General features: G+C 42.7%; 1 protein-coding gene across 1 annotated transcript in view; it reads right to left on the minus strand.

Moving 5' to 3' along the window:
- Nucleotides 1-982: 982 nt before the first annotated feature.
- The window catches only part of RASGRP3 (RAS guanyl releasing protein 3), a gene marked incomplete at its 5' end in the record, with an annotated part of 40907 nt that continues 22632 nt past the window's right edge, over nucleotides 983-19257 (minus strand). The window contains 6 exons of the mRNA XM_080814317.1: nucleotides 983-2844; nucleotides 6849-7213; nucleotides 7551-7676; nucleotides 9796-9832; nucleotides 14704-14851; nucleotides 18210-18325. Of these exons, the coding sequence (XP_080670443.1) occupies nucleotides 2836-2844; nucleotides 6849-7213; nucleotides 7551-7676; nucleotides 9796-9832; nucleotides 14704-14851; nucleotides 18210-18325 (801 nt within the window). The 3' untranslated portion in view covers nucleotides 983-2835. The remainder of the gene's footprint in view (nucleotides 2845-6848; nucleotides 7214-7550; nucleotides 7677-9795; nucleotides 9833-14703; nucleotides 14852-18209; nucleotides 18326-19257) is intronic.

The raw sequence follows: 19257 nt of genomic DNA on the forward strand, positions 1-19257 counted from the left end.
GTTGACAATTTTAGAAAAGAACCCTGCTTAACTGCATAGTAATGTTGACTTACTTATAAGGTCTTTACAAAGTACTTTCACATGGACTATTCGACCTGATCTTTCCAACAGCTCCATGAAGTAGTTGAGGAAGGTGGTGAAATCTCTTGTTTTAAAGGAGGAAACTGAGCTTCCAACAGATGTACACGACTTGCCCAGGGTTTCACGACTATAATTGGCAGAGATGGGATTTAAATCTGATTGCGAATTATATGCCAGAGGCATGTTGCAGTATCTCTCTTGACCAAATTTACCTCCTTAATAAAAAATCAGTGTGTTTGTTTTAGGAATGCCAAGGTTCCTACCATCAACAACAGTTTGGGTGCTCCCTTCCGTAGGAGTCCTGCCTTCACTGTTACACAGCAAGCCCTTCGGACCTTTGGAGAGTCTCCGTTACCCTGGACATCTGGGGACATTATTGCATCAGGAGGCCACCACTAACATAAAGTGTTCAACACCAACTAGGCCCACCCTCTGATTAGACAGATCTAAAAAAAAAAAAGCATCAGTCCAATTTGTACATTCTTCAAGGAAGTCCCAGTTGCAGCATCTAACATACTCTCTCCTGGTATCTAATGACAGTCACTGTTAAAAGTCTGGTTTCGCTTTTGCCTTTCACCTAAAAGGTATTAATGATCGTTAAAGCTACAAAAGGGAGGTCCGGAGGGACCAAACGTCGCAGTTCTTTTCCCTTCACTGTGGGTTTGCCAAATTTACTTATCTTACTGATAATGGGAAACTGATAGATTGGAAACCTCAGAGTCACCACTGATTGTGAGTAAATAATGTAACCAACATTACAAAGCAGCTTCATTGTGGACACAGATTCTTCTTTAGCAAAGTCGTAACAGTAGTGTGTGTGTGTACCTGTGTGTGTATACACTTATGTACGCAAATATACGTTTGTTTCATTTTCTTCGTTGTTCATATTTATTTCTTTTTTAGTTGAAGTACATTTAGTATCTTTGTCACAGGAAGGCTGACAATATAAAACTCTTCTTATATATGAAAACTCAAAAATAACCCAAACTAAGTGATGAGTGAAATAATCACTTTGAGAGGAAAAAGAACAATCCAAGTTTTCTTCTTGAATTTTCTTAAAATTAAAAAAAAAACCCAAGAATGTTTCATGTACTTCAATTGCCATTTTCTGTTTGTATTTCATTGCACTTGTGACTAGGAATAGATAATATATACACACAGAGCCAACGCTTGGGGATGGCTTCTTGCTTTCTGAGGTGCTTTGCAAATGGTGAGTTCTCTTATTACATAGCTTATTCAAAGCTCCCTCAACTAATCACTTCATTTAATTGGCAATATTTCTGCAAATTGATTTCTCAATCTGTTTGGCACAGTTAAGTCCGTCCTAGCAAATCCAGAAGTGTACTTTGAGGCACCATCTCTCCAGAGGGTAGAAATCAAATGTTGCTTGTCTTTGTGCATCTACCACAGGACCTGCCCCAAGCAGGTGGTCAAGTGTTGGGTGAGTAGAACTGTCCTCAATTTTATACAATGGAAAAAAAAAGAAGAAAGGTATTTCTTTACTGAAGTGACTGCGCCAAACAGAAATAAATTCAGTCTTACATGGTAGACACATCTGAACTCCCAATGTACCCCAGTGCACTTCTGTGGGTACAATTTCTCACTGGCCACATGGCAGCGGGTCATTCCCCTCGTCCAGTGGCTCAATCCATTTTCCCTATTTGAACACCTTGAACTAAGTTCTTTGTCCTCTAATCATGTAAAAAACAGACCCGTGCCTAGTTGTTTAGGTCAAAGGGAGACCTTGAAAATACTGATACTTTATAAGCTGAAATGAAATAGTATTTCACTGATTTCTATGACTATTCTTTAATTATGGATGGCAATTTCTTAGGAAGAGGACAAAAGTTCTCTTTTATAGCCAAAACTTTTCATTTTTAATAAAGTTCTTAAAAGTGTTTTGAGTTTTTAAAGAATTGCTGGTTGTTTTTCACTTCACTAAGTGGTTTGCTTTTCTCCTAAATTTTATTCCCCGAAAGCTTAATTGATTTTGTAATCACTATCCACATTTTTTTACCAGCAATCTTAACAGGAGTCTTAAGAAAGATGGCTAAACCTAGTCAGCCAAGACAAGTATACTTAATTTTCCCTCACGGCAATTATAAATATTGGGAAAGTTTTCATGGCTGTGTCATAGCTTCCTTATGGTGCAGAACTGGTAAGACTTATGTGAATATAAATGTATGACTTGTTACACATTGTAAAAGCCACTGTAGGGTAAGAACAATGTAAACATCTCCTTGTGTTAGAAGAAACACCTCATTCCAGGATCTAAAGAGCTTTCTTGTCCCTCAAGAAAATAAGTCCTGGTCCCATCCAAAAAGCACAAAACAACAACAACAACAACAAAACCCCTTTAAATTGACTCCTCCTCCACCAAAAGTTTACAAAAATACTGAAATGATATTCTCACAAAAAAAGTAGAGTTTAGAGAATGTGTATCAAGTACATGCAGAAAAGCTTTCACTTCACTCATCTATAAATGGGAAAGATACAGGAGACATCTACCAACTACATCACCCAGACTTGGTGACACCTGAACTAGAGCCTGGGGAGGAGGAAATAAATAGTTCATACGGTAAATCCTCGGTCCCATAGTCCAATCAGGGAAACCCCCTGGTTTTACTGTCATCAGGCAGTAAAAGTCCAAGATATCTTTTCAGATAACTTCCTGAGTTGGAGAGTTCTTCAGAATTTCTCATCTTGCTCCTTCCAAATGCTGACATTATTGCCTCCAGTGTCCTCAGCCCGAAGTCAGCCATCCTGAAATAGGAATCAGAATCTGTTGTACGGCTGGGTCACATTTAACCAAACAAGAATATTCTTAGAAAGTGGCTTATCAGTTACATTTGAGGGAACATCTCAAATCATCAGCACTTTGTACCCTGAAGATTGAGAGGGAATGAAAAGACCATGTAGTCTATCTACCCAGCTAATGAAATCTTAAATCTTTCAGAGTCCAACAAGGCCCTTTACATTAATGCTCCCTACATAAGGTGCTCCCCAAGACACTGGTCTATGAAACGCTTCATGTTGAAGTTTCCCTCTTAGAAATCCACAGCGTAAATCTGTATAAGGATACTGAGAAAATTTGTTTGTAAGGGAAAACAATATATATCTGCATAGATTTATAAGGAGATACATAGGGAGAGACATACAGAAACATATCAAACTGTTTACTCCAGGATTTCCTAGCCCTTCTATGATATTTGTTAATTAGATTTAATTTAGCAGGAGATAAGGGAAAACAAAGAAGCATTATAAGGAAAATATACATATTCTTACTGCGAAGAGAACAATCATGACCTGCCATTTGTCCCTGCCATCCAGGGGCTCAGTGATCATTGGTGAAATGATATGCATGGTCCCAAAAAGTGTTCGGACCCTTGAATTTTATTTTTTTTTAAAGATTTTTATTTATTTATTTGAGAGAGAGAGATCACAAGTAGGCAGAGAGGCAGGCAGAGAGAGAGAGAGGGAAGCAGGCTCCCTGCTGAGCAGAGAGCCCGATGCGGGACTCGATCCCAGGACCCTGAGATCATGACCTGAGCCGAAGGCAGCGGCTTAACCCACTGAGCCACCCAGGCGCCCCCGGACCCTTGAATTTTAAAATTAGTTTAAATCCTGGAACTCCACTGAAGGAAATACACAGATTACAAACATAGCTTTCTTTTCTGTCAGTTTCTCATTTTCACTCATAGGACTCACAGACATTATCTGAGTCTACATAATAAATCTGTAGATCACTTCTCTGAATGCCACTCATTGCCTTGCCTGGCAGAAAAAAGTTCTTAAATATGAAAACCTCTTCGTCTACATATTCAACTCTGATGTAATTTCATCACATTTTTTCCTTTTTCCTTTTTTTCCTCAACGAGGGTAATTATCTTTTCATCTGTTCCTGATTTGGATGAGAAGGACACTGTATACCATATGCATTACATATACAAGCATACTGTGTCTTTTAATTAGCACACATGAAATGAAATACTAGTGGTCAGTGAACCATCTCTATGATTTATGATGAGAAAACTGAAAGGATAAGACAATATTTGAATATAAATATTCGATTTTCAAAGAATAAAATTAAATTTTAAAAATCCAGATCTTTGTCTCTAGTTCTTTATAAAGACTGAAGATCAGGAAATCCTACTCATGTAAGTGACTGTCCTACATTGAACAGGCTGTGAATTTCTCCTAGTCCAGGAGCAAGGTTTAAGTACCCTGAACAGTGCTAGGAGAATAGAAGTGAGCTCATAGCTTGTTTCACTGTTTATTAAGCAAAAGCAGGTACTCCCCTGAATTCAGAGGTGGTCTACAAGGTGAGCACCATCTCGAAAGCTCTAGGTAGGCATCCTATGACTCTACCCATAGAATCTCTTGTTTTTCCTGAGATTTTGATTATAACTACATTGCTCATGGAAACAGCCTCTACAGGCTGAGATGGTAATGGAGCGACTAGCACAATTTCAAAGAATCTTGCACAGTGATTTCTCACTTTTTGGGGGGGGGGTCAGAGGCCCCCTTAAGTATCTGCTCAATGCTGTGGACCCTTTTTCCGAAATGAGCATATGTCCATAATTTCGCATAAAATATAATACAGTTTCATGAATGCCTTGAGGCCCTTCTTGAGACTGCAAGTTAAGATCCCTTCCCCTAGAATATCTTCTTCTGCCGTAGTATCAGAAACATTTTCTTATTCACCTTTACATTCCCAGTTTGAACTATGCCAGGCCGGTAGAAGCAATGGAAGGATAGGACTGAAATATTTGCCAAGATGATCAATGAAGAAATGTTAAAAATGAAGTTGGCATTGCAAATCTATCGGGACGGAGAGTAAATTAGTGGGTTGCTTAGGGTTGGGATGAAGTAGGGGAGATGAGCTGTGACTGCTAATGGGTACGTTTGGAGATGATGTAAATGTTCTTTTTCTTTTTTTGAACAATTTAATTTATTTACTTATTTTAGAACGGAAGAGAGCACGAGTGGGTGGAGAGAGGAATAGAGGGACAGGGCCAAGCAGACTCCACAGTGAGCACGGAGCCTGATGTGGGGTGTGATCCCACGACCCTGAGAGCACAACCCGAGCTAAAATCAAGAGTCTGATGCTCAACCGACTGAATGATCCAGGCACCCCCGGGGGATGATATAAAAATTCTATAATTAGATTGTAACGATGGTTGTGTATCTCTGTGACTACTGAAAACCAATGAATTATATATACACTTTATTTACTTATTTATTTTGTAAAAGATTTTATTTATTTATTTGACAGAGAAATAGAGAGAGCTCAAGTAGGCAGAGTGGCAGGCAAAGGGAGAGGGAGATGCAGGCTCCCCACTAAGCAGGGAGCCCGATGTGGGGCTCGATCCCAGAATCCTGGGATCATGACCTGAGCCAAAGGCAGCCGCTTAACTGACTGAGCCACCCAGGCACCCTATATATACAGTTTAAATGAGTATGTGTTTTTTTTTTTTTTTAAGATTTTATTTATTTGACAGAGAGAGGGAGATCACAAGTAGGCAGAGAGGGAGGCAGAGAGAGAGAGAGAGGGAAGCAGGCTCCCCACTGAGCAGAGAGCCCGATGTGGGGCTTGATCCCAGGACCTGGGATCACAACCTGAGCCAAAGGCAGAGGCTTAACCCACTGAGCCACCCACCCAGGCACCCCTAAATGAGTATGTTTTATAGTACATAAATGAGGTTTCAATTATGGTGTTTTCAAAAGTTGGTGTTAAAAGAAAGGAAAAAGAAATGGCTCAGCAGGAACTTACAGTAAACTGCCTAAAACTGAAGATAAATTGTGGCCTCCTTATTAATTGTCTTCAACGAGGAAGGAACTAGAGGAATTTTGGTTAAAGGTCATCAGGGTTTTTCTCATGGTGGGAAACCAAGGAGACTGTGTGTTTAGGTGACCTACAGAATGGAATGTGGAGGACCACCCATAAGAATAAAGAGTACTGGCTTGATCCAGTAGGATCTCTGCCTAACCCAATAATTCTGTTTATGACAACGACTCCATAGAGAGGCGATGGCTGCCCTCCATGGCACAGCTTGAAAGGTTAGGAATACGACACCAATTTCCCCAAATCTTTTTTCTTAATACACTACGGACGGTTGACTAATAAATTTATCTAAGTCTATCTTGAATCAATTTATATTTTCAGCTTATTCTAACAAATTCCATATGCTTGGAAGATGTGACTGTAATATTTATGTGGAGCCAGAGCCTGGCTTATAGAACCTTGAGGTGCTCATGTCTCCGCTTCTCACCACCCCCTTCTCCATGATGCTGTCAAAAGCCCTTTTTTTTTTTTAATTGAGGGCAAGAGTTTCCAATGCTGCTTCTCTATCTGCAAATCTTTTGCTTCCACTGCCCATCACTCTCCCTCCCCGATCCCGAGTTTGGCCCTGATTCTAGCTTGGAAAACTACACTGGTTGGTACAGGGCACTGGTCTCTTGGATACACGCAGTAAGTCATGGATCCCTGGGACATCATTTCAGTACCCAGAAATGGCAGCCTCACTAAGCTTTAGAACCCATCTGGTTCCATTTTAGACATGATGAAACTGAGGTGCAAAGAGAAGAAGTCACTTTCCTGGGATCACAAAACTAGCTAACAGCAAGATGAGAAGTGGTATGTGTTAATGCCCAACCATTCAGCTCTCAAAACTACTAGGCTGTCTCCTGGACTCACTATAATGCTCATCTCAGCCCCTTTCATCCTCTTTCTTGTGATATTACTTGTGGTTTGACCGAGCACTGACCTCACCGTCCTGTTTCGTCTCACCCGCGTCTGCTTCATCCTGCTCAGGCTCGAACTCCGTGCCCCGGTCAACAACATCCACGCCAGCCTGCACTCTGGGCTTCTCATTTTCCCACTTGGCAAAACCTTTGTCCTTTGCTGCTTTGTCATGGAATTTGGATTTCATTTTGGGGAAGGTGTGGGACCCTGAGTCCCCCCAGCCAGCCTCAGACCAGACAGGTTCGGTCTGGGTGGCCTGGCTGGTGGTAGCCCGTTGCAGCCGCACGGAGATCTTGCGAGAAGAGCCTGTGACCAGTGTGATGGCTCTGCTGTCCAGGTCTCGGTGTCCAGCAGCGACGCCAGGGAACTCGAACACCTCATCCTGCACTGGAGGGGGTAAGGCTGTTGTGATTATTTGACATCTGATCACTTTAGAGCGAACCATCAAAGTTGGGGCAAACAACAGGAGTCCAAAGGTCAAGGCCCTAGCGGGACAGACCAGAGGCAGCCCAAACGGACTGCAGGGGAGTTATGTAGAAGTGAGACCCGAAAGCAGAGAGCGGCAAGTGGGCGTCAAGGCTGTAGCCATAGCTCCTCACCCTGAAGTAGGTCTTGATGTCGATAATGACACTGACCGGGTTCAGGTCCAGAACCCAATGGAAGCCCAAGCGCAGGAAGGCGAGCAGAAAGAAATTGAGGTAGAAAAGAAAGCAGAGGCTATTACCTGGGGGCAGTGAGGGACTTCCAGGCAGTGACCCATGACTACTGCCCAAGGAGGGCACCCGGGTAAATCTCCTGCAGGCCAGAACCAGGAGGTCTTTGCACTGTTTGTGACAGTTGGCTCCACAGTCTGAAAAATTCCACAGTATCACAGATGATTGATTAGTGGGAACCATGTGTATGGGGTGCTCCCTGGGCTTCCGGGCTGCCACCTGAGCTGTCAGCAGTGGCCTCCCATCTCCCTTCCTGTGTTGACTCAGAGTCTGGCCAAGGCCTGCAGGGTGTGGCCAGGGGCTGGAAAAGGGCCGGTGGGGCTTGCTAGCCTTCTTGGGGTTTCTCTCACGTTTCCTCATCTTCTTCCTCTGCACATTTCACGGAGGTGCTGGGGAGCAAACAAGCAGGGGACAGACCTACTGGGGAGTTGCCTTTGCCCTAAACAGAATGTAAATCCCATTGGACTGGGGTTCTCTCCCAGGCCAAGACAGATTCTCCACCAAGAGGCTCCCTGAGGCAGAATGAGGGAAGGAAACCCCAGCTTCTGGTGTCTCCCAGGACCAACAGCCACCTCTGATCAGCCACAGCGAGGTGTTCATTCAGTGTTCACTTGCGTTTTTTTATTTTTCTTCATTCCTCCAAATCTTTGCCAGAACAAGTGATTTTATCTCCTGCTTTCTTTCTTTGCATAGAAACAGAAAACAAGGTGGGCTTATGCCCAGGATAGGTTCCAGATTTGACTATGGCTTTGAAACAGCAGCAGACTGTGAAAAAGTCCCATTAGATCTCTTTAGTTAACAAAGTACACTATTAATTGCTACTTGGGGTAGAAAACTTTGGCTGCTTTGGAAAAGAGCAACACAATTATTTCCCATAGAGGGTCCTACATTTCTCTTAAAATTACTGAACAGATAGGATCAATTTAAAGAGCATTTTTCTTGCTCAGTATCAAACAGGACCTTTCTAATTCTTTCCGATACTTGCTTTCCCCCCAAATGGTCTTATTTCAAATGCTCTTGTAATGACATCATGGAAAGACCAAATTATACTGAAATGTTCAATCTATTTTAATTAGGTTTTTCATTCCATTGCCTTTAAGAGAAAATACTGTATATACAAAGATGATCCAAGGGCTTAATTGATTTTCGTCTTCATAAAAGTGTGTGTGTGTGTGTGTGTGTGTGTGTGTGTGTCTTTTTAGAGGATAAGGGTAACAAACCAGAATAAAACTATGGCTAGGTGGTAAGATACTGCAGTATCTTTGCAGCTTGCAAGTAAAAATACAAGTTATACTCAGACAACTAATACCAGAAATTAAAAGGAAGGTTTTTGAGATTAAAAGGTGGTTCCCATCTAGCTTCAGGGAAACTCTATTCATAAAACACAAGGACCAAATCCTGAAAGATAGCTAGGCAGGGAGGGGGGTGGGGGAGGCACCATAAAGGAATAGTATTAATCTGAAGCCATTCTGTGATGAAGATGTTTCCTTTTGTGGCTATATCTTTCAAGAGCATTGTCAGATTCTTAAAACCATCAGTACAAATAATGAGCATCACCTGTCCAGCAATTTCTTAAACACCAGTAATAAATGGTGATCATATACGCATACATAGCAACACAGGCCTAAATGCTTATTGAGATGAATTTGTATTGCATTTATCAAGTATATACTTATACTTGATATACTTGATATTTATATATCAAGTATATATTTATTTGTTTCTAAATTTCAGTTAAATGGAGAACTATATGAACAAATTCACTGAAAGGGAGAAAAATAAGTTTTAAGGCTTCTCTTCTTTTTTCATCATCATCTGTGATTTGGTGGAGATAGGAAAAGCTACCCGTGAGAGTGGACAGAAGCCATATGCATTATGGGGATGAGTGTCTGCTTATTCCCAGGAAGGACAAAGTTCTTTTATATGGTATTTTGGCTAGGCCTGTCCCACTCCAGAACTCCCCCCCTAATTCTCTGCTGAGGATTCATAAGTCATCCTAGAGATGGGGCCACATGTATGTGGGTTGATAAGGGCGGTTTTCTTGCTCTTGCAACAAACTCTAAAATTTCGATTGGGACTCTCCAAAACTCCAGGTTGTTGGATATTTTTTCCTAGATGTTGTTATCTCTTCCTTTGCCAGCGGCCCAAAGAACCGAGTTCTCCATGATGCCAAGAGTTTTCGTGGTTTCATCAGACAGATTTGATTCCTGCCCCAAATGTCACATTTTAAAATTTTACAAAATAACATTGATTTACCTTTGCATTTGTATCCTTGCTTGATTATGCCCCAGAGCTGTAACAAGAGACAAAAGAATGTCAGAGAACCTGAATTAAAATCTGGAAAAAAACAAAAACAAACAAACAAAAAAAACCCCCGCCAGAGAGAAGGAAGTCAGTCCTGGGAAGCATGATGGTTGGCAGAGCACAAACAGGATGTAGCCGATCCTGACACCCTTCCTGTCAGACAGAAGCTCACTCCAGCTGGGGTGATAACAGCTTTGCTTCCCTTTTCTTTCTGGAAGCCAAATGGGAGCTGGGATGGGAAACTGACATGAGTACATTTATTGGACTTTGGTCTAATGCGCTCTCAGCACAATTCACAGGGGGAAACTCTCTCGATGTTTTTGGAAGCCCCCAGCTCCCTCTGCCCTCTTTTTTTTTTATCACTCCAGCTGCTCTACAGGAAATTAGGCAACGGATGGGATGTAAATCCCACTAAAGCATTTGCGGGGCACTAGGTTCTTTTCAAAGTAGCATTTGTATCTTGAAAGAATACCAAGAAGGGAAAGATCCATTTGTTCATGCATCCATTCTCTGACTGCTCAGTGTTTGGCCTGTGTCAGGGCTCAGAGTAATGCAGTTAAGGCTACGATTCTGCCAACCACACAGGAAGCATGATGTAGGAAGTGAGGAGTGTCTCAGGAGAGATGCGAGGGCCTAGTTTAAGAAGGGGGGGTGTTTGCCCAACTGATTCAGAGGATCGTCCTGTGGGTAGCGTGTTCGTCCTCCTGACACACAGTGTTCTTCCCCGTGTCTCCCTCAGCATGGCACGTGGGTCCCACAGACACAGAAACATAATATTGATGAATTCAGTGGGCTTAACTCAAGCTGGAAGAACTCCCGTTTTTAACCTTTTAGTGGTTAGGTTAGGTGACTGATATCTATTTAATAAAATGATTTTGAAAGAAACATGGCCGGTGGCCTACTGGGGCTGACGGCGGTGTCATTTACACGTGTGATAGGGGAACAATGCCCTGAGTGGGGTCATCACGACCCTCCCTGGAAGAAGAGTAAAGAGTTGCCTGTGTGAAGTGACTCAAGGCATCAAGAAGACTGATCCTTACCCTCTGACACAGAAATTCCACCAGTGGAAAGTGATTCCTTTGAGTCTTAAAAGTTATCAGGTCCTGGGACGCCTGGGTGGGTCAGTCGATTAAGTCACTGCCTTTGGCTTGGGTCATGATCCCAAGGTCCTGGGATCGAGTCCCACATCCGGCTCCTTGCTCAGCGGGGAGTCTACTTCTCTCTCTGCCTCTGTCTGCCTCTCTGCCTGCTTGTGCTCTCTCTCATACAAATAAATAAATACAATCTTTTAAAAAAAAGTTATCGGGTCCTTCAGAGTACATTATTAAGATGGAAACTAACTGAAAGCAAGGCCTCAGTTACTCAGTGACTGGAAGAGGTAAGGATCAGTCTGTACAGAAAAGGGAAGTGGCATTGGGGTAATCATATCATGTCAGAGATTCAGGATCTTCAACATAATCTAGTTTGCTTCTCTCACATAAAAGGTGAGTGGGATGATCCAGAAAATTAAATAATCTGCAAGGTCCCACACCTGGGAAACTCTGCAGTGATGAGACATTGTTTCCTCACAGAGCCCTTGATGATAGTAATAACTGTAATAATGATAGCTAACATATTGAACTTCTGTTGTGTGAGAGGCACAGTCTTAAGCCTTTATGTGTACTCACTCGCTGAACGCTATGTATGTATAGACTGGGCTCTAGAGAGGTGAAGCCACTTGGCAAGGTCTTGCTGCTAGTGAGCAGGGAACGAAGACTGGGTCAGAGGAGGGAAGGACAGGAAGCCACTGCTCCTGGGTGTTTTGTGTAGGAGCAAAAACCACTGATTTGGGACAAGGAAGGTTAGGATTTAAGAAGAAGAATTCTAATATCCAGATATGGCACATTATTAGCATAGTTTCAGGAACTGCTAGAAAACACAGAATGAAGCCTGAGTCCTATCAGGAGGGACACTCCGGGCACTGCTTGCTAAAGCTCCTCAATGACTAGGAGACAACACAAGGCAGGAAGGGGCTCTGGGTCAGTGTGCCAGTCATGACAGGAGACAGTGACCTCATGGAGATGGGTGTATAGGACTATTTCCTACAGTCCTTTGATTTGAGAGCTCAGGTTGCTTTAGGATTTGGAGGGACTATGCTGTGAGGAGCACTGGACTGGGAGTCCAGTGCACATGAGTGTGCATGAGTCATGATCCTGCTGCTAATGCTCCCTGCAATCGTACAGAAGTCACTTACCTTCCCAGACCCCAAAATAAGGGAATTAGCAAAACTCTTTCAGTTTGGGAATCCAAATCTAAGATAAATATACTTCAAATAGTGTTTGTTTTGCTTACCCCTAAAATGGAATTTATTTCAAAGGCAGGTGGTCCTGGCACAGAAAATTGATTCCTTGCCTCCACCCACAATTCTATCAATGACACATCTAAACTTATAAATTCCCACTGAAAACCAATGAACTTGTGTGTGTGTGCGTGTGTAAAGATTAAATTAAATCACATCCATGAAATTAAATGTACTTTAAAGAATAAAAAGGGCTATTAAAACTTTAAATGACTTAATTTCAGTTAAACTCTAAAAGTAATGATGGAATGCTTTTGAAAGAGAAGTATTAACTCTGAGCATGCTTGATGCCATTTAATTATCGAAACAACATGGTAAGTTTTTTTTTTTAAAGATTTTTTTTTTCAAGATTTTATTTATTTATTCGACAGAGAGAGAAGTCACAAGTAGGCAGAGAGGCAGGCAGAGAGAGAGAGGAGGAAGCAGGTTTCCCGATGAGCAGAGAGCCTGATGCGGGGCTTGATCCCGGGACCCTGAGATCATGACCTGAGCCAAAGGCAGAGGCTCAACCCACTGAGCCACCCAGGTGCCCCAAAGATTTTTTTTTTTTTTTAATTTGAGAGAGAGAGAGATAGCATGAGCAGGGGGAGGGGCAGAGGGAGAGGGAGAAGCAGACTGCCTGCTAAGCAAGGAGCCTGACATGAGGCTCAGTCCCAGGACCCTGAGATCATGACCTGAGCCAAAGGCAGACGCTCAACTGACTGAGCCACCCAGGTGCTCTACAATATGCTAAGTTTAATCCCCCCTTTCACAGATAGGAAAACAGAGACTCAAAGATGATCAGTAATTTGCTCAAGGACCAAAACTTAAAAAGGGCAGACTTGAGATTCAAAGTCAGGGTCCCAGACTCCAATTCCAGAGCTTTCTACCTTATCACAGAAGCATCAAGAACCTGATACCAGCAAACCTGCTCTGATGAGTCATGAAGGGGAGTGTGGAAGCTCCTGGGAAAGACCCTTCATTGTTGCTTCTACAGAACCCGTGACTCCGTAGAAGGAAGAGATACCCAGAAGCACTGGAGGGCGTGGATAAGACCTTGAGATTTGATAAGAGCCCGCCAGCTCTCACACCATAGCAAAGAGCAGGTGTCTCAGCCTGCCTTTGGGTGCAGCTATGCCACGGCCTGGCAGATTCACTGCGCCCTGCTCTGCAGAAGAGCTGCACATGGCCCTATCCCGTGTTAGCATTTTTCAGGTCTAGATACAAACAAAAATTCCCATCAGAGGAGAGAAACATGAAAAAGGGGACATATTTGTTGTATGATAAAGTGGTCAGGCGACACAATTCCCGTGGTTAAGCTGACAGAAATAGAATCTTTCCTTCTCTCGGGTGGGCAAAGACAGCTGGTTGGGCTGGCCTTGTCCCTTGACCACATCAGCTGCAGTGACCCCCTGGGGCCATCTTTGAGGTAACTACTGCCTCTTATTTACCCATTCTGGAGGGGAGGGGTGTGCTTGAACACAAACTCCTGTCCTTGAGCCCTTTGTCCTCAAAGCCAGTCCTTCCAGCCTAGGATGGAAAAAGTCTAATTTTTGCAGTAGTATATAATAAAAGCTGTGAATTCAAACGGGTCACCAGTGGAACCTGAGGGTTGAATGAAGCTAACACAACTGAGCTTTGGCACCTGGACGAAGGAGCAATCGTCATGCTGGGTGCTGGGCCACCCTCACTGGGAGAACCACAATTTCATCTCCTACAACTTGGGTAACAACTCAACTTTCAGGGCCCATATCTCTTGGTTCAATATCAGGGCCAACGCTGCCCTTAGCTGCCAAAGAATTATCAAATGTGGGGGAACAAAGTGTACAATCTTCATTCGTGCCATGGTATAGGTAGAGCAAGGGATTTAGAGTCAAAACACCGGCATTTGAGTCCTGGCTCTGGTAATTACGGGCTGTCCGATCTCCCTTATCCATCCTGTCTGGACTCCTCTGTCTTGATAGGCAAATGGAGAGAATGAAGTGTTCACCTCATGAGCTAGTTATGAGGATTAATTACACTAACGTGCATGCAAGTACTTCATTACTGTCGAGTGCCAAATAAATGTTATTTATTATTATAACCATCTTCTCTCCAAAAAGATTTTTTTTCCCTTTTGAGTTATGAATCATTAAGCCATGCCATGATGGATTCCTAGTGACTGACATCACATGAAACAAGAACTGGGAGGAACTGGCTAAGATAAATAATCCCCCTTAATTGCACCTACTATGAGTATTAACGACGAATGCCAAGGCTCATTGGGCAGAACCTTTCGTTGGCAGGGATTAACAAGCTGCTCTCGGGAGTTAACAAGCCTCACCATCCCTTCCTGTCACCAGCCCTGCATTCCTAGAAAGAACCCAGTGAAACCTGCAGATTTTGCTTTTGTTTTTGACTTAATTTTTAATTTCAGGGAGCCACCATAGTTTACTTCTGAGCTAAAGCAGACAATGAACTCGGTTGGTGTATCATCTTCCTATCTTCTCAGAATGAGGCACAAACAACTACACACAAGAGAAAACAATAGAAAAGGGACTTACAAATCCTGCACAGTGTTCGCAGAAGGTTGGCTTGAGATAGGTCATCTCCTGAAAGTTGTGGACAAATCCAGGTCCCATTTTACAGTGTAATTGGGACTTAGCTCTCAGGAAGTAAGCCATCATTTCGTCTTTACTAATGAGGCCGTCCCTGTGAAGAGAATCAGAGAAGGGAGGGATCTTTGAAGACCATGTTGTGAGGTGGCTGACACACTGTAATCACCCAACTCCCCAAACCTTTGTGGCCAAAAGCAGGTGGGCAGTGTTTATATCTCTGTTCTTTCTGAAAGGTGAGGACCTCGAAGGACAGCATTTGGTGCCAAAGGCTTTCTTAGTAAAAGAAAGATATGTTTGTGTATCCTGTGCTCCACAGCATAAAACTCTCCTTTATTACCAAATGGAAGCTTCTAGAAGGAAACCTCCTTTATCCCATCCCTTAGCAACAGGGTGTGCAAGAATCAGGCTGCTGGAGAAAGGCAGAAAACCGTAATAATTGGGCCCATCATTCTCAAATTCATTCAGCCTGACGTCATCCGGGCCACTGCTGTTGGTAATCTTTCATTCATGTCTTACTGGCTTACAGACCATCTGCTAGAGTGATTCTTTCAGATCTTCTTCACACAGAACCTCTGGTTACACCCACCAGCACACACCCAGACTTCTTGTTTATCAAGAAGATCAAATCCACTTGAAGTAGGTGGTCTTCATCCCACCTTCTCTCCACGTCAGCAAGTGCTGGAGCATGTGCCCTTCTGTGCCAATTCAGAATGCCTTTGGATCTCATCTATCCTCTCTTGTGTCCTCCTGTCTCTGAGGAAGTCATGCTCCCCTCCCCCACTCTGCAGTCTCCCAGGACACAGCTCCTTCCACGTTCCGCTCAGTCTCTTCACCCACTCCTTCCTCCGTGTACAAATATGCTCGCCACTTCCCCATCTGGAAAATGTCTTTCTTTAACCTTGCTTCCGTCCCTGGCACCTGTCTTTTCTCTCTTCCTTTTCTGACTCCCAAAGTTTTCAAGAAGAATATTCTTTAGAGGGTTTTTTTTCTTTTCCATTTCCTTCAATTACTTTTCGGTCCATATAAGCAGGATTCCAACCCTACAGTTCTGTCAAAACTGTCACAGTGACGTCCTCAGTGGCCTTTCCTCACTTCTTTTTTTTTTTTTTTTAAAGATTTTATTTATTTATTTGACAGAGAGAGAGAGGGAGCTACAGAGGGAACACAAGCTGGGGAGAGGGAGAAGGAGAAGCAGGCTTCCCGCTAAGCAGGGAGCCCAATGTAGGGCTCGGTCCTGGGATCATGACCCAAGCCGAAGGCAGATGCTTAACGACTGAGCCACACAGGTGACCCTCTTTTTTTTTTTTTTTTAAAGATTCATTTATTTATTTATTTGACAGAAGGGTTAGAGAGAGAGCGCGCGCATAAGCACGGGGGAAAGCGAGGGAAAGGGAAAAGCAGTCTCCCTGCTGTGCAGGGAGCCCAACGTGGGGCTTGATCCCAGGATCCTGGGATTATGACCTGAACTGGGGACAGACGCTTAACAGACTGAGCCACCCAGGTGCCCCCTTTTCTCATTCCTTGACGTTGTCGACCTCCGGGCTGTGCATGTGACATGCAGGCAGGTTTCTTTCCTTTTTGCCATTTTCTCCTCCACGTACCTGTGTGATTCCGCACAGCTCTGGTTTCTCTCCCGTCTCCCACGTTCCTCCTCCTCTGGCTTTCCTGTAGGATCCACTTCTTCCTTTCAGCCAAATGTGGGGGGGAAGAGTCCCCAAGCTGCAGTCCTCAGGCCCTGAGCTCATGTGCCTTTCAATTTTCCTATCAGAATTTGCTCGCATGCCCAGGACTCCAGCCTGCATGGCTGGGCTGAAGATCTAGAAATCAGTATCTCTGATAGCCACAGCTTGCTAGAATCTTGTCCAGAATGTTCTACTCCCTCTCAAAATCAGCGTATTTCAGCTTACCTAACAAAAATCACGTAAGCTATGAATATTTCAAACCTTCATTTTTAGAAAAAAAAATTATATATCTTTGCCAGGACAGTGTCAGGTCCATCTAAAGAACCAGCAGAAAGAAGAAATGAAGAGTAGGAAGTGATTTTAAGTTCATGTCTTACCTGCATATCACGGATAGAAACAAACTAAGGGACGTGGGTAGGTAGCAGGTAACTTGAATTTTATTTTGTAAAAGAGGTTCATGTTTCCAATAATTTAATTTATCTTAAAAGTATTCTTTGTTCTAGATATACAATAAAGATGAATTAAGGTTTTAAGATGGTATGATAAAACATCAAGGCTTTCCTTGGTATATTGAATTACTTATAGATTTAGTTTTTTAAAATATTCTCACACCAACAAAAACATTAAAGAATTCTAAAGTGTGGGGCACCTGGGTGGCTCAGTGGGTTAAAGCCTCTGCCTTCAGCCCAGGTCATGATCCCAGGGTCCTGGGATTGAACCCCACATCTGGACTCTCTGCCTGCCTCTCTGCCTACCTGTGATCTCTCTGTCAAATAAATAAACAAAATCTTAAATAATAAAAAAAAAGATTATTTAAGAATTCTAAAGTGATATGATTTGGACATTTCATCAATATAAAATCTAGCACCTCATTACAGATGATTTTTTTTTTAAGATTTTATTTATTTATTTGTCAGAGAGAGTGAGCACAGGCAGAGGCAGAGGGAGAAGTAGGCTCCCTGCAGAGCAAGGAGCCCCTGTGGGACTCGATCCCAGGATGCTGGGATCATGACCCGAGCCAAAGGCAGCCGCTTAACCAACTGAGCTACCCAGGCGTCCCTCATTACAGGTGATTTTTAAACCAGGAACTAAGCTCACAGAATTAAAAATGAAGCAGTCAAATTTCCAAGGCCAGTGTTTCTCTGATATATATATTTTTTTTCTATTGTTTCGTTTTCCCCTGTTTTCTACTGAGCTAGATCTTAGCATCTAAGGTCATTTAATTTTCCAGGAATCATTTGAGGCTACAGAGAAATGTATGTTTACTTCATTTATCAAAACAACCTTGAGCTAGGAAAGAGAGAAATAAAGAAAGGACACTTCTTGGCTATCTGTAGGTATTACCTGCTCTTCTGAAGACTGTAAGTAATTTAAAATAATTTTAGTTATTTGGTGAGTTTTAGTCTTGCCCTCAGTTCCACTGAGGCTGAGGACTCTACCAGCCTAGGTGTAACGATATTTCTCCTCTACACTTTTTGATGGAGGTTTGGGGGTTGATGAAATAGCTAAGCAGAAGTAATGTGGGGATGGAGAATCAGCATCATTTGCAAATGGGCACTCGGACTGAACACTGATGGTGTGGTCTGCCCTGTGACTTCGCCCAACCCGTCATGTTTGTGGACACCAAGAAAAAAAATCAGCGAAATATTAGACTTGTCTCATCAGTGCCCTAGGATTGAAGCTGTCCAGATGTACATTAAAGGTTCTCCTCTGACACCAATTTTCTGCTTCAGGACAGTTGCATTAAAATATAACACAATGAAAACTTACTGATCTTTGTCCAACACACAGAAGGAATCCAAAAAGGGAAAATTGGCAGCTATACTTTCAAAGTCCTCTTGGGAGATGTACCCATCGTGGTCATGGTCATAGTTTCTAAACACAGACTGCAAAGGAAAGACAAATATTTATGGAAAAACTATTTATGAGGCAGGCTCTGAACTTGTCATTGGGAAAGCAGTGATAACCAGCATATTGTTCTATTGAGGAGCTTAGAATCCAGTGGGAGATAATGAAATCAAGAAGCCTTCATGATGTAAGAAGATAAGTGCAATGTGAGGATAAAAACAGGGTGTCATGGGGCACCTGGGTGGCTCGATTGTTAAGCATCTGCCTTTAGCTCAGGGCATGATCTGGGGGGTCCTGGGGTGGAGCCCTGCATTGGGCACCCTGCTCGGCAGGAACCCTGCTTCTCCCTCTATCACTCCCCCTACTTATGTTCCCTCTCTTACTGTCTCTGTCAAATAAATAAATAAAATCTTTAAAAACAAAAAATAGGGTGTCCTGGGGAGGAGTGGAGATAGTAGATTTTAAAAAGTTTCCTGAAGAAAGTAAGGCCTAACTGAGACCTCAGTTTTAGTAAGAGTTAAGCTTGGTGAATTCACAAATGCCAATACCATGCCGATAGAAAATGAAGCTTTAAAGTGTTAAAGTCTCCAAAAAAATTCAAGTATATATATCTATATATATATATTTTAAATAAGGAACTTGTGCTGTTATATTAATAAATCAATTATCTCTCTTGTGGTTTTTGACCAAAACACATTCTTCTCTTGTTTTTTTTTTTTTTTTTAAGATTTTTTATTTATTTGACAGAGATCACAAGTAGGCAGAGAGGCAGGCAGAGAGAGAGAGGAAGGGAAGCAGGCTCCCTGCTGAGCAGAGAGCACGATGCAGGGCTCGATCCCAGGACCCGGAGGTCATGACCTGAGCTGAAGGCAGAGGCTTAATCCACTGAGCCACCTAGGCACCCCTCAAGTATATTTTTAATGCAATTCCAATAGAATTCCAGCGGGAATTTGTTTTAAATAAACAAACT

The sequence above is a fragment of the Martes martes genome (assembly GCF_963455335.1).
Source record: "Martes martes genome assembly, chromosome: 9".
Lineage (NCBI taxonomy): Eukaryota > Metazoa > Chordata > Mammalia > Carnivora > Mustelidae > Martes > Martes martes.